General features: G+C 32.5%; 3 protein-coding genes across 3 annotated transcripts; all 3 read right to left on the minus strand.

Annotated features, from left to right (window-relative positions):
* Window positions 1-489: 489 nt before the first annotated feature.
* CLUP02_06883 (linoleate diol synthase) lies at window positions 490-4,372 on the minus strand (the record flags this gene model as incomplete). The annotated part of the gene is made up of 7 exons (XM_049285880.1): window positions 490-521; window positions 592-726; window positions 795-1,071; window positions 1,132-1,350; window positions 1,409-2,520; window positions 2,574-4,108; window positions 4,161-4,372. 7 exons carry the CDS (start codon window positions 4,370-4,372, stop codon window positions 490-492), a joined length of 3,522 nt encoding a protein of 1,173 aa, XP_049143023.1.
* A 213-nt stretch (window positions 4,373-4,585) lies between these two features.
* CLUP02_06884 (uncharacterized protein) lies at window positions 4,586-5,313 on the minus strand (the record flags this gene model as incomplete). The annotated part of the gene is made up of 4 exons (XM_049285881.1): window positions 4,586-4,628; window positions 4,713-4,990; window positions 5,089-5,185; window positions 5,261-5,313. 4 exons carry the CDS (start codon window positions 5,311-5,313, stop codon window positions 4,586-4,588), a joined length of 471 nt encoding a protein of 156 aa, XP_049143024.1.
* A 4,871-nt stretch (window positions 5,314-10,184) lies between these two features.
* Window positions 10,185-10,343, minus strand: CLUP02_06885 (uncharacterized protein; the record flags this gene model as incomplete). Its single annotated transcript, XM_049285882.1, has 1 exon — window positions 10,185-10,343. A coding segment is annotated over one exon (159 nt), but the record flags the coding sequence as incomplete, so codon positions are not given.
* Between the last annotated feature and the right edge of the window lie 6,192 nt (window positions 10,344-16,535).

The raw sequence follows: 16,535 nt of genomic DNA on the forward strand, positions 1-16,535 counted from the left end.
GGAGACTGGGCGTTGGCCAAGCGGCCAAGGGCGATCTACGCTACTTTCCCCTGAACTCCCGTCTTGAGGGTTCTCGCCTTTTCCTTGCCTCACTCGGATGACGGCTAGCATTTCCTGCACCCTTTCAGCCTCAGAGTTGCATCTCGAAAACTAGTCCTTGGCTCATTCTTACGACAAATGGTTCGATTGACAAGCTGTGAGATTGTTAAACTCAATTGCTGACAATCGTCAAAGACCGAGCTCCAGGTGCAGCGTTTTGAGTTAAGGTAAGTCCGCTAACTACGATTACCCGAAACTCTGATGCGCACCGGCTGACGCCAACAGCTAGGGAAAAGCATCATTTCTGCTCGGCTTCCGGAAGTGTGGGGGACCCAATCAATTGGTGGATTTACGGATACACAATCACCAAGTAAAGCCTGTGGGAAACTTTGTTTTATTCTTGCTCAGAATATGCCCTTACATGTCTTCGCCGCGAGTAATACTCAATCGTCAACCCATGGCGATGCCTTTGTCAATCTGACCTGACCTTCTCAACGTTTGAAGACAATGGAGCAATCCTCACTCATTGAGCACGGATGCTGGCCGGTCCACCGAGGCCACTGAGCAAGTTCTCCTTGCGCTGCTTGAGAAGGTAGTAGTACTGTCCCAAGTCAATCTGGTTGTTTGGTGCAGCAGCATCGCCCTTGTATGTGCCCTTTCCATGGCCATCAAAGTGAACCTTCCAGGCTGTCCGGATTGTTAGCATTGCTCTTTGAGAAACAAACGATTACATGCGACTTCAAGAGTGCACTTACTGCTGGCATCAAAGCCAAGGTACGACCAACTGTCGTTCAGGTACGCCTTTTCGCTGCCGACCTGGATGGTCTTGACGATGCCCATCTGGCCCGGTGCCGGGCGCAGCTGCTTGAGATCAGCCGCGAGCTTGACGAGTCCCACCACGAAAGTCGTGGCAATGTCCTTGGCCAAGCACTCGTGTTGGCCGTAGCTGAAGGCAGAAACCTCCTCGGCCTTGCGGTTCGCGTCGAACTTGTCGGGGTTGGCGATCTCCCCTGGGTTTCGTCCAGCGCCGCCCTAGGAAAGAAGATCATTGTCAGCACATGATCAGATAACGGGCGGAGAGAGTAGACTCACAAGAAGCATCACGACTGCAGTGCCCGGCTGGACTGGCTTGCCGTCGATCTCGGCCGGCGCCGTCGCAACACGCACGTTACGCTGCCCGCTGGTGAGACGCTGTGCCTCGCGGACGTAGGCGTGGAGTCCTGCGTCGTCTTTGTTCTGTGCTAGGTTCTGTACCTCTGCCCAGATGGAGGCATTCTCTTGGCGCAAGAAGAACGACAACACTTCGTAGAACTGGAGCAAAGGTTAGTCCATGATATCTTCACCGTGGTCAAAGAGGGGCAAAGCTTACCGTTGTAACAGGGACACCGATACCGCCGAAAGCAGTCAGCCACATGTTGTCGACTACTTGATCGACCGAGTTTCCTTGCGCCAAGAGCTCCTCGACAAACTTGTAGCCGCACGACCGCAGCGAATCTTTCTTGAAGTTGGCCCTGCGACCGACCGCGCTGGAGATGGCGTTGGCGATTCCAAAGCCAAGGCCACGACCGGCATGGACCTCCTTGACGGGGCCAGCCGTCGACTCGATAATAGCGTTAACGCTCTCAATCGCGCGGCGGCGACGGTTCCATGACTGAGCTGGGTCGTTGTCATTGACTCCCCAGATACGGACATTGAGCAAATGGTTGTAGAGCTCAGCATGGCCAAGGGTACCACCAGGGTTCTCGTCAGTGCGCAGATCAAAGTAGAAGAGGTCAGCAAGAAGCTGGGCGTTCAAGGGGATGGCAACATCGCGGATGATGTCCATCTGGTGCAGGCCCTCCTTCATCTTGAACGTCTCCTTCTTGACGAGCTCTGCGCCCACGCGGTCGATGAACTCGTGGATCGCGTTGTGCAGAGTCGGAATCTTGCTGAGCGCCTTCTTGATGTTGATGCGGTGTTGATAGTTTTTCTGCTCGTCACCCGCGAGCATGAACCAGCTGATGTCCCGCTTGGAATTCGTGAACATGGCCTCGAGAGGCCGGAGCCACGGCAAGACGAATTGCTTAGGGTTGCTCAAGACATACTTGATGGCCCCGCTTGATTGGGTGATGATGGCCTTGCGTGGAGGTGTTGGGTCTTCCAGGGTGTAGAGGTGGAAGGTGCCAATCTCCCTTGCAATGGTCTCGTTCATCTTCTTGGTGTACATGGGCTGCATGACGGCTACCGAGTTGTAGGGGAACCAGTTAGGCAGTCCTCGTTGGATGAGCTTGTACAGCATCGAGCCACCGAGGGTCTTGTAGTCCTGCTGGACCTCGTTGAAACCCCATGCCGTCAGGTTGCTAACGGTGTAGTCAATGGTGTTGAAGCGATCTGAGCGGACAAGAGTCACGGCGTCAGAGAGGACAGCTCGGCCGACAGAGTATGTCGGGCAGATACCGCTGCCAGTGTTGCGTACCGGCTTGATGTCCTCAATCATGAGTCCTGTGATGCGTTAGATATGTCTCAAGGATGAACTTCTGTCAGAATGAGCTTACCAGGGTAAAGCTCAACCATGTCAGGGTCGGTGTAGAGCTTCTCAAGGAGGCTGGCAATATCGGGGTTGGAGTTGATGTCGGTGAACTTGTCATACTTCTTCAAGCCAAAGAACTCTCGGAACTCGTTCAGCGACGCGACCTGCCACCTGCGCGCCTGGTTGATGCCCAGAACCTCGATGATCTTGAGGGCCTTGGGCACCATGCGAGCACCGAAGCATCCAGCCGGGTCATTCATGGCCTCCTTGAGGATACGAGCCAGATCCTCGTCCTTGAAGGTGCCGTCTTCTTGTCTCTTCAGGCCGTCAAAGGTGCGGACACTTGGGTCCTTGGGGATTGACTGCTCGTAATCAACGAAGGCCTTGCCAAGCTCCTCGATGCTGATATTTTGGAGGTCCGCAGGCTGCTTGCCCTTGAAGATCTTACCAAAGAACCCGTCGATCCACTTCTCATCCTTCTTGGAGATGCAAGAGTGGAAGCGATACAGCAGGTTGAACTCGACACTGACTTGGTTCCCAACGCCGCGGGGCACGCCATCGCTGTCGAATTGCTTGTTAATCTCAACGCGCGGGTCGAGGGTCCAGTCGCTCTTGGAGTGGTGCGTGTTGGTGATGGCTCTCAAGTAGTCGTGCAACGAGATGTTGATGTAGAGACCACCCACAATGAGACGTGCCACGTTGAAGAGGTCATGGTCTTGCTTGGCAACAGCCTTGGCCTTCTCAATGTCGGTGGCGTTGGGTTTGGTTTGCAGTGTGAAGCGCCCGTTCTCATTGATCTTGAGCAGGATATCGGCAACGTAGTTGTGGAAACGAGAGTACATGACCAACATGACGTTGACTCCCGCGGGCTGCCCAAGGAGACGCTTCTCGTGGAATGTGTCAGGCTTGAGTTTTCCTTCCTTCATCGTTCTGATCTCAAGCTGGTCCTTTAGAGATGAGCCGTACAAGGGTGCCAAGTCGAGGTAAGATGATGTGTCGCTCTTGTTCATGTCGGTCCGGTTGGTTCTGAAGATGTCGTGAATAATGATAGAGGCGTGGTAGAACAGCATCGAAGAGATACCGGCCGGGTTCTCCTTGAAAGACCCCTCGTCACGAGCCATCAACAGGTCAAACAGGAGACCCGGGTCAGGCTTGACGCCGTGAAGTCTCTTGGACGTCCTGACCGACTTGGCGTACGGCGTTCCAGCCTTGCCCAAATTTGGCTCGAGGATGTTGTTGAAACTGCCATCGGGAGAGCGGTAGTGGTGCAAGCCGTCAGGCGCCTGCGGTACTTGTTCGCGAAGACGGATATTGGTGCCAGGAGCAGTGAACTCGATCGAGTCTGTTGCTTGAGGCTCCTTTGTCTGTGGCTGCCCGTTGCTGTCGAGGACTACGCCTTCTTCATTGAGAGCGTCGTACTTGATGTCACCACCGACATAGCTCAGTGGGGGATGCTGAAGATTTCCCCATAATGTGTCAATGAGCTTGTTGGTGAGCATTGTCCTGGCCTTGGACGTGGCAGGCAGAGATGTAAGAATGCCAATGAGGATCTCGGTTGTTCTGCTTGACGTTAGAATTGGGCCATATCAAGCTCATTGGTGGTCGTTCCTACCCTTTCTTGTCATCAAGAGGCTCGCCCTTCGAGAGGAGCTCTTTGATGAGGCCGACAAGCTCCGCCGGGGAGGTTTGACCGCGTACGGAGACATAGTCCTTCAGGATATCGGCTGCAATCTTCGCCGGGTCATTGAAGAAGTTGGCCGAGTCTTGGCGCGCATCTCCATAAGACTCTCCAGCCTGGAATTTCTGAGTAAAGTTGGTAGCCATGATTCACCCGCTGCCTTAGAGTATAAGGGTGATAGATCAGGGGGAGCAGATGAGAAGTGAGGTTCGTGACTCCATGGCCCACACCAAGAGGCTCTGCAATGGTACTCATATATCAATCTCAACACTCAATCAAATGGCACCCATATCTGCTGACCGCTTGGCCAAGAGATACAAAATACCCCCTCACCTCGAGATTTCCAAGATCCCCTCACTTCATGATGGAGACTTGAGTGGCGTCCAGTCAAGCGGATGTTCACTGCGGATCTGCATGAGCACGAAGGGTATGCCGGCGCACCGAGGCATTTCCATTCGACCTCAAATACAAGGTAGAATGTGAAACCGTACTGAAAAAACCCTCCCAATGCGGTAGAATGACTGAGACACATCGTCGACATGTCTGGAGCCAAAATGCCAGCATTGCCTGTCGTGCCTGTTTCCTATGCCAGCCGGAGACATGCAGATTGTGGCGCCCTGAAGTGAGGGGAGGATGTTATCAGGGAGCCAGTCATGATTGAGGTTCACGTCGCAAACCGTGAGTTTGGCAGACTCGTTGTGCTTGGAGGAGGTTGAGATGGTGGAGGTTGAGAACTGAGTAGGAGCGTCGCTTCTTGCCAAGGGCTGTCACTCGTGAGACATATCTAGCGCTGTGTTATGTCGGTCAGCAGGCGGGGGGGAATTCCGAAGGTGAGGGGAAAGGGAGCATTCCGCAGCCGCACAAGAAAAGCAAAGACATCGGCCGGGTGTGATGTTTGATGCCCGAAGTAGCACGCTGGTGCAAACGGCTCCAAGCGTCCTTCGGACGGGCCGCACCGCCTGCAGGATTTCGGACATGATGAGTATTCTAACCTCATTCATTGGAAGACGGAGATCGCCGACAGGGTACATGACATGCCGATCGCCTGTTGCTGGCATGTCGTACAGGACAGTACGAGGCAAGACATTTCATGTGAGTTGAGGGCATGTCTCTACGATTGGTCTGAGACATACTATCTGATATGCTTTCCCCGCAAAGCAGAGCTTTTTGAGCTTTCACCGCAGATGAATTCAGATTCATTTACTACAACGCTATTGGTCAATGTTCGCTAACACGGCAGATCATTCTTGGCCTTACCGCAGGAGCAAATTAGGGCAAAGGTGGCTTGGCTTCATGTCTGGGCTATCCTGGCCTGATACGAACAAATCTGGCCCTCACCGCAACATAGCGTTCACCGGTGGCATCTCATCGCATATCAGTCTCAGCCATCATGAGAAATATCTCCGTATTGGGCGGCTCGCTGAGGTCTCAGGGGGCACGACAGGTCGAAAGTGGACAGACATTCCGCCCCGGATGCTAGTTATCCGTCCGCCCGTTGCGTGACACCATCAGCTCATGGGTGAATCACTACATGCCACTGGTGACTGGTTGACTTCCCTTGCTGGTCGATGCTGGACTAATTTGCGAATCAGAAAGAATCGTCACAACCGCTCTACTCTTTAATTAGGGAGCATTGTCCCTAGCGCACTGTTAGCCTTAATTAAGGCAATTCCTGGTTTCTATTCCTACGGTGAAATGGTCTGTACGGCAAATGGTATGGGGATGAATAGGAAATCAGTCTGTATTGAAAGCACGAGTATAGATAACCGATCTGCAAAAGGTTGACTATCGGTGGCTTCGTGCTACTACCGGTGTTAGTTCGAGTGTCTCGGTGCCGCATCGAAGCCACGAACAGCGCTTATACCTAAACAAATAAATCAAATATGAGGTTCATATTTGATTGTTTAATTGATTTCTCGCGCTATATTTAATTATTTAACTTATTTAATAAATAATTAATTAATTTAACTAATTTCTTAATTAGGAATTAAATAAAGCTATTATAAAAGTCCTTATAATACTAACTTATAAACTTAATCTCGATTAGCTTTTCTAATTAAAAAATTAACTTCTTATTTCTATAGTATTATTATAAAGCTAGTTCTTAAGATATTAAACCTCTTTTAGTATAGAGGATCTTATTAATAATTATTATAAAGTTAAAGTTAACTTCGCGAGGCTAAATACCCTCTCGTAATTTATTATTATTATAAGGATTATAAAAATATTAAATATAAGCTTATTTAATATTAAACAAGTTAGTTAATAATTAATTTATTATTAAATTAAGTTAAGGACTAGCTAAGGGATAATTTATAAGTAATATTAATTAAACTTAAGTACGTAGTTAATTACTACCTTTATTATTTAAAATATTAATATTACGGCTAGCTAGTCATAGTGAGTATATTAGTAAAAGTTAAGGCTACGAGTACTAAGTAAATAGTATCGTAATCGTAAATAGCTTCCCTAAAGCTATATTTATAAGTTATAAAGTAAATAAGGCTTTAGTAATTAATCGTAGTCTTTATTAAAAAGAGTTCTTAATAAAGATAGCTAAAAACGATTATAAAATCTAATACTAAGTTAATTACTAAAAAAGCTATAAAAAGTCTATCCTTAAGCCTAGCTTAAGTCTATATTATATATAAGTCCGCTTATAAATATATTCTTTATTAATAATTACTCTTATTCGTTAAGTAATTACTTAGTAAATATTAATAAGTAATTACTTAGAATAATTATAATAATTACTTTATTATATAATTACTACTTCTTATTTATATATAACTTATTTATAGTTCTTTTATTCCGTAAGAGTTATTTTATATTCTCGTACTTTTATATATATAATATACTATAGCTATTATAAGCCTATAGAGCGGGCCCTAGTTTTAGTTATATATATTAAGTCGTAATATTAAGTCTCCCTTTTAAAAATCTTATTCCTATAGACTTATAAATAAGTTATTATAGCCTAGGTTAGGGCTCGTTAAGTAGTTTTTTTAAAAATACTAAAATATTCGCTAGATCTTTAATATATTACTAATTAAAGCTTACTTTTAAAATCAAAGAGCGAGGATTCGAGATTAAAATACCTTATTTATTTTATTATTTATTAGAGTAAAAATATAAAATACTAAAGGGTAAATTAAGGTATTATAAGTATATACGTCGTAGTCGTTCTTATAACGCGACTACTAGTACTATATACGATCATAAGTTTCTTTCTTTTTTTATTAATATTTTTTATATTAATTATATTTATAATAAATCGTCTTTTATTTAAAGCTAATAAGCTAGAACGTAAAAAAGAAATAAAAGAGCTTCTTTTTTAAAAATAGATAGAGGCCTTACGTCGTACGTAAACTAAAATAGATTAGGTTTTATTAAAGTTAGATCGTTTTAAAAAAAAAAAAAAAGTATTTAAAAAGGGAAAAGCGATTCCTAATCCTCCTAATATTATTAATAAAAATAAGTTAATTATTACGCAAAAAGCGTAGTTTAGTAATACTTTTAGAGTAATTAACTAAGATATCATAATAACTAAGAGTTCTAGTTTTAATTTTAACTTTAGTATTTTAAAAGGGATTTTTAAGAGTTCTAGAGATTCGTAATAAGTTCTTATATATTTTTTTTATATCCGTGGTTTTTTTATTTAATTAAGAATTCCCGTATTTTATTCTTAACTCTATAGTTAATAATTCGTTCGACTTCGTACTCTAGTTAGTTTAGTTTAATAATATAATAATCTTTTATATATAAACTTTTTAATATAAGTTTAAGTAGTAAAATATAAAAAACGGGATAATATCGTATTATATTTAATAATCTTAATTCGTAATTAACTAATAAGACTTTCTTAATAATTTTAAAAAGTTTAAGTTTTTTATAATCTAATTTATTACTTAGTCGTTTTATTTTAATATTATAATAAAAGAAATAGGTACTATCCCCCTTTTTTAAAAATAGTCCTCTAATCCTTAATCTATTTACGTTCTTTTTTATATATTATTATATAAACTCGAGGTTTAGTAAGGCTTATTTATAAATCTCTTTAAGTTTACTTACGTTTATTATAGCTTTTATAGCTTATAATCCTTATTATATTTCTCTATATACTATTAACTAAAATCCGTAATTAAAATAAAACGGAGATTTTTTTATACTTTTACTAACTATATTATTATATACGAACTAGGCTATTAATAAAAGTACTACCTAATTATCCTAGTTATAGTTTATATAATAATAAAAATATATCTCGAGGATTTAATTAATTCTTTCTATTTATCTATCGGTTTACGAATAAAATAATATCGATAGTTTATAATCTATACTAAGTTATAAAATTAGGGATTTTTAAAATTTTAAAATAAATAGCTTATCTCTGTTAAAAATAATTTCTTTTAGTAAACTATAGTTTAAAAATATAACCTTAATAAATACGTATAATAAGTCTTTTATAGTACTTAATTCCTTATAGGGAATAAAGTATACGAATTTAGTAAGTCGATCGACTATAACTAGGATACTATCGTACTATACTTTAATAAATAGTTCTTTAGACTTTAATAGTTTAATAATAAAGTCCTATATAATTAATTACTATATTTTTATTAATAATTATAATAGTTATAGCTCGCTATAAGGCTTATATGAGCTATTTTTATTTTTTTTATAAGTTATATAGTTTTTAATTACTTCCGCAATTTTAGTATATATAGCGGATTTATTATAGTACTAATAAATCCGTTTTTACGTTTTAATAATTCCTTAATAGCTATATATTAGTATATTATAAATTTCTATAATAAGCTTAGGGGTTATCTTCTTAATTAAACTAGTATTAATCTTTTTAGTTATTATAAAAAGTTTCGTAGTTAGTACGAGGCTACCGTCCTTTTCTTATTTAAAAATAACTTATATTTTTTCGGGGACCACAACTTTATAATTAAGTTTTTTGTTAAGAGCGTCTACTTTACTATTTTCTAAACCCTTTTAATAAATAATTTAAAAATTATACTTAAATAAGAATTCGCTCTATTTAACTTATCGTTTATTTAGATTCTTATTTATTATAAAATTTATAAGGTTCTTATAATTTATATAAACTATAACTTCGTACTTAGTTCTAAATAACTATAGTCTCTATTCTTAAAATACTTTAATAATTATTATTAGTTCCTTATTATAGATTTACTAATTTAATTCTGCTCTATAAAATACTTTAAAATAGAAATAATATAAATAAAGCTTTTTTTACTTATTTTATTATCCTAGGACCGCTCCTATAGCGAAGTTTAAAGTATTAGTCTTAATTTTAAAAAGTTTTCGGGGGTCCGGGATTATAATAACTAGTTTAAAAACGACTATATTTTTAACTTTTATAAATACTTCTTTATACTTAGGATCCTAAATAAATAAGGTATTTTTTTATATCAGGTTATTAAGAGGTCTAATTATATTAATATAGTTTTTAAGGAATTATTAATAAGAATTAACGAATCTTAAAAATCCTTATATATCCTTAACGTTCTATAATATAGGCTAGTTCCTAACTACTTCTATTTTTAATACTTATATATAGATTTATTTTAGTATAATAATATATTTAAAGAAGTTTATTTTTTATATATAGAACTCGTACTTAGAGAGTTCGGTATATAGCTTAGTATTTTAAAGCTTTTAGAATATTATATAAATATACTTTTTATATATTTTAAAGTCAGAAGAGAAGATAAAAATATTATTAATATAAATAATAATAAAAATATCGACGTACTCCTAGAGTACGTAGTTAATTATTATTTAAAAAGTTATTAGAGTATTAATAAGTCCGAAGGGTATAACGAGGTATTTAAAGAGTCCTTTACGAGTTTGAAATACCGTTTTTTACTCGTCTCTTTCTTTAATTCGAATTTAATTAAATACTTTCTTAAAATCTATAATAATAAACTAGTTAGCTCTATAAAATAAATCTCTAAGCTTAGTAATAAGTAATAAAGGGTAATAATTCTTCTTCGTAATTTTATTAAGTCTTTTATAATTAATAATAAGTCTTAATTTTCTACTTTTCTTTAATATAAAGAATAAAGGGAATTTAATAAGAGAATTTAATAATTGAATATATCTCTTCTCGAGTTTCTTATTAATATATTTATTAAAATACTCTTATTTTTCTTAATTTATTAAGTATATTAAATAGAACCTAGGTTATATCCCTTTTTTAAGTTCGATTTTTATATCCTAGTTACTATATTTTAATAATCCTATTTCTTTAGGTTCTATAAATAATTTTATATATATTTAATACTCCTTAAGTATAATCTAAAGTTATTATAATCCCTAATTATTAATATTAGTTATAAACTTCTTAGAGCTTTTTATTATCCTAATAAAAGCTATATATTATATTTATTCTCGTTCTTTAGGAGTTCTTAGAAATCCGTTTAAACCCTTTTTTTTTTTAAGTTATTTAGTAATTAGATTTTTTTAGAGGATCTAGTTAGTAATCTAATCTATTTATAGGTTATGCTTTTATAACTACGAGAGTCCTAAAATAACGTTAATATTTCTAATCTCCGTAATATTATATTATAGTTATTTTTATTAATTATTAATATATATCGAGAGATATATAGTCTTTTAATTAATATATTTATAATTATAATTAACTCGTTCTCTTTTTATTATCTATAATTAGTATAATTTATCTTTATATACTTATAATAAGTTAAGTTTATTTACTACTCTTAATAAAATATAAGTTTTTTATACGCCGTTATTAATAATAGTATTTAATTTTTATTTATAAATATTGAGGTTAACTTATAAGTATATATCGTTATGTTATATAGTTATATATAAGAACTTCTTTTTTATTTTCGCCTCTTATCATTCTTTTATAATTAGCTTTCTTGGTTTTTTATTATTTATTTCTTTAAATAGGTTTCTTATTCGTATTTCTTTTAATACTCTTTCTAAGCCTTAGCTTTTTTAATATAATAAATCTAGTATTAGTTATATTTATAGTCTTCTTATTCTATATATTTATTATTAAAGTATTTTATAAAAAAGTTAGGGTCTAGACCGAATATAGCTCTATTATTATTATTAAAGCTTAGTAACGTCTAACTAAGTAGTTAATCCTCTACGTAGACATCCTTAATAATTTTATTATTACGTCTTTATAAATAAAAACGACTATCTTATTTGGATATAAAATACTAAAGGCATTTATTATCTAAGTATTTTACTTAAAATAATTCCTTATAAAAGGGGTCCTTAGGGTTAAATAAAAAGTAATCCTTATTTATATAGGGGGTTATTATAACCTTTTTACTTTCTCTAGTTCTATAAAACTAAATAACTTAGTTATTTTTAAATAAATAAATATATTTATACTATAATTTATTATTATCCTTTTTAGAACTAGTATTGTTAATACTAAGTAATACTTTATAATCGATCTTTATCTAAGTATATTATTAAGTAATATTACGAAGTTTATTTAAATTATAAAGTAATTTTATTTTATTAAAATAAAAGGAACTAGTTCCTATTTCGATATCTTCTTTTTTAATTTTAAAATCGATTCTTTTTTTATGAGTAATTCCGAAGTTAAGAGTTAGTCTCTTAAGTACTTCGATCTTATTTTCGTATACGAGGTCCTTAAGCTATTCTTTAACTTTATAAATAAATTTCTTATTAGCGTTGACTTATTATATTATATAAATAGACTTAGTTAGTATTTCGTTTAAATCGAGTTCTTTTTAAAACTTAATAAGTTATTTTTAGTTTATTTTATCTCGTTACGCTATATATACGAGGCTACTTATAATTTTTTTTATATTAGGTCCTTTTTTTTTAAACTTAAGGAGCTACTCTTTTATATTAACTAGGAGTTTTTATTTAATTCGTCTTTCGAAGAGGTTAAGAGTATTTTTTATAACGGGGTCCGTTTTATTCTTTTTTATTTTATTTTTATAAATTTAAAAGAGTATAGTAAGGTATTTAATATTATTCTCTTTAAGAGTATAGGGTTAATAAGTAGGTATCTCTTCTTTTTTTATTACTATTACTAAGGTTTTAATAAGTAATAAGGTAAGTCGTTTATTATTCTTAAATTATTTAGGGTACTATCCTATTTATTCTTTATTATTTTAGTAAGTAAGGTAGCTATTATTATAATAGGCTATTTATAAGAGTTATTTATAAAGAACTTTTTTACTTATAATATTAACTCGCTTTTTTAAAATAGGTTAGTATTAACTATACTTAGGTTATTAATAATCTCTAGCTATATATCCTAGCTTATTATAGTTATAGTATCTAAGGTCCTTTTTTTATTAAGGTTATTTTTTTTTAATAACGCTAAGGTTTATTAATCCGCTATAGTACTTAGTTATAATAATCGTTAGTTTATATTTATATTTATTATTAAGCTTAGATTAGTTATTCTAAGCGTTTTATCCTTTACGTTCGAAGCGTCGTTTATAAAATTAATTATTAATCTTAATTATTATATTAATATAATTATAGAGTTTATTAGGTCGGTTTTAATAAGAGAGGTTATTCTTAATTTCTTTTTTTAAGCCGTAATAAAAGGCCGCTATAAGTACTTTATTACCCTAATCGAGCTTAAAAATAATTTATTTAAATTTAGATATATACTTATTAACTAATCCCTTTTATATAAAGGTTATAAGCTTTTATTTAGTAATTCGTTCTTTATTAAGGTTACTAAAAGTTTCCTTAAGTCTTTTTTTAAACTTATTATAATCGTTAAAAATCTTTTTAATATTTTCGTCCTAGATATTACGTTCGTTCTCGAGGTAGTTTTTTATAAAAAGTTCGAACTAAGTAAGGGTATTTTTAAAAAAAAATAAAACTACGTAATAAACCTTATTAACTTTAATAATAAAAGAGGTTTTATAATAATATAAATAGGCCCTAGTTTAAGTAAAGAATTCTTAAAGAGTATCTAAGGACTTATTATAGGGTTTTAGTTTAAAGTACTTAGTTCTAAGTATTAAGAGAGGTCGGGGTATTATAAGCTAAGTATAAAGCTACTTATTCTTATTCTTAAATTTAAATATTATATTATATAGTTACTAAATAGTAAGTATAACTACTTTAATAAGCTATATTATACTATTATTATTAATAATTAATATATTCGTACTATTTAGTTAGTCTTTTATAAGATAAACTTACTAAATAGGAGTAATTAAAGTATTATAGTTAGCTAGTTATAGTAAGTATATTAATAAAAGTTAAGGCTACGAGTACTAAGTAAATAGTATTATAATTATAAATAGCTTTTTTAAAACTATATTTATAAGTCGTAAAGTAAGTAAGGCTTTAGTAATTAATCGTAGTTTTTATTAAAAAGAGTTCTTAATAAAAATAGCTCAAAGCGATTATAAGATTTAATATTAAGTTAATTATTAAAAAAGCTATAAGAAGTCTATTTTTAAGCTCGGCTTAAGTCTATACTATATATAAATCCGCTTATAAATATATTTTTTATTAATAATTACTCTTATTTATTAAGTAATTACTTAGTAAATATTAATAAGCGATTATTTAAAGTAATTATAATAATTACCTTATTACGTAATTACTATTTTTTATTTATACGTAACTTATCTATAGTTCTTCCGTTCTATAGGAGTTACTTTATATTCCCGTACTCTTATATATATAATATACCGTAGCTACTATAAGCCTGCGGGGCGGGCCCTGGTCTTAGTTATGCATATTGGGTCGTAATAATTAATTATTATTAATGCTATAAGTCTTTTATAATACTTTTTAAAATCGTAAGGATAATAAAAGTAGTTTATAATTATTATAATAAAAGAGGAGAACTTAAATAATAAGGAAGAGGAGGACTTACTATCTCGTTTATATACTATTTTTATTAATAATTATAAAGTCCTTTTTTTATATTAAATAATTAATAACTTTATTTAAGTATATCCTACCTCTTCTTTAGCTATTTTAATCTTTACTTAGGGTAAAGAATAATTATTATAATATAGAGTAGAGAGTTACTTAATTTAATATAATACTTATTAAGGACTTACTAAGTATTAATAACTAATAGTTAGAAGTATCTTTATAAGTTAAAATTATTATTAAAAAGTAACTCCGCCCGCTCTTTAAGTATATACTTAAACTAAATATAATAAGGGATATTACTTAAAGTTAAAGATTAAAAAAGAGGTTAGGATATAAATTAACGACGAGCTAATTACTAACGAGGTAGTATTATTTATATTAACTACGATTATAATATTATAATTTAAAAAGTTATAAAATCTATCTTTTTTTTAAAAAGTTTATTATATAACCTTTTCTATTTTTTAAAATAATTAATAAAATACTTAAAACTTATTATTACTTTTTATAAATAGCTATAACTATTTCTTTTACCCTAGCCCTAGTATTTTATTATTTAAAAATAAAGTAGCTTAAGTACTACTTTTAGTTTAGCTAGTAATTATTAGTTATTATTGTTAAGAACGTCCTTAATAAGGATCCGTTATTTTAGATCCTTATAAGCTCGACTAGTTATTAAAAAAGTATAAATTTACTTTCTTTTTTATAAAGAGCGCTATATTATAAAATATATCGAATTTATTTTATGTTATTATTAAGCGTTAATATAAGCTCTTATAATAACTCCTTAAAAAAATATATCGTTTTTATTAATTTTATTATTAACCTTGAGGAAGGCTTTATATTATTAAAATAATAAGTAAATAAATTTAATAACGTTCTAAAGCTTATTAATAGGGCCCCTTATATATTAGAAGTTAAGATCTTTTTAAAGTTACTTAGTATTAATTAATATATCTAATTTTTATTTAAATACTTTTTTATTATTACTAAATAAAAAGGCTTTACTAACGAAGTTAAGGATATAACCGTAATACCTAATCCTCTAGTTGAAAATATCTTTTTAAATATAAATATAAAATAATATAGGATATAAATAACCTAGGTAAGTATCGTTATTTAAAGTATTATAATAAATAATTACCCCGATTTAATTACCTAATTCTTAGTTATTTATTATAAACTTTATAATCTAAATAATATTAGCCCTATCGTAAGTACTATACTATTATTATAAAATAATAAGGTATTATATTTATTACTTAGTATAATTTAAAAAGTAAGTAAAGACGGTAATAATAGTATTTTATATTAATAAAGTTTATAAATCGAATAATAAATAGACTTTTATTATTAACCTCTAGATTTCTACTCTAATTATATTCTTTTTTAAATAAAGATCCTACTTAGCTCCTTTTTTATATTTTTATATAATAATAAGAGTTCGTTAATAATATTATAATTTAATTAATAAAAAGGGCCCGGAGGTAAGGATTTTAAAAAGTTATAGATAGGTTATTATTATTAATAATATACCTAATTACTAATCTTTTAATTCTTATTACTTAGCCCTTTATAATAGTATTAAAAATAAGTTTCTATTTTTTAGGTATAAAGTCGTACTCTAAGGATTTTAATAAATATAATAACTCGCTAGAGCTTAGATTTATTACTTAGTATTTTAACTTTAAGTAAGTCGTTACTAAGCTCGTAACTATTATTTTAAAATAAGTAATAATACTTATTTTATTATAATAATAATAAAACTAAAAGACTTTATTTTAACTATTTTTATTATAAATCTCTTAAATAAAGACCCCCTCTAAATAAATTTATAACTTCCTTAGCTTTATACCCTTTTATAATATTAAATTATTATTAATAAAAGTCCTCCCTTTTTAAATTATTTTTAAAAAAGTAAGGAAGTTATTACGATTCTTAAGGTTAGTTAATAATACGAAGCTAGTATTAATTAGGGTTTATAATTATAAAGTAATTTAAAATAGTTACTACATATTAAAAATCGTACGACTTATTACTAATTAATTAATTATAATATAATAAATTAATTAATATATAATTTAATTAATTTTAATAATAATTATAATAGTTATAAAGGGTTAGAAATAGTAGTACGTAACTTTATTAGTTTTATTAATATTAAAAAAAAAAGTACTAGTTAATTAGTATAGGTTTTTTAAATTCCTAGATATAATAAGATACTAAATCTAGCGCTTTATACTACTTAGGTTTCTTTTTTTTTATAATTATTATTAATAATCTATTTAATTAAGTAGTATAATACCGAACTTATAGTTATAAATAAGGAGTCGTAGGTTCGAATCTTATTATAAGTATTTATATTCTTAATTATAAACTTCTATAAGGCGTAGTTAGGAA

The sequence above is a fragment of the Colletotrichum lupini genome, chromosome 3 (assembly GCF_023278565.1).
Source record: "Colletotrichum lupini chromosome 3, complete sequence".
Lineage (NCBI taxonomy): Eukaryota > Fungi > Ascomycota > Sordariomycetes > Glomerellales > Glomerellaceae > Colletotrichum > Colletotrichum lupini.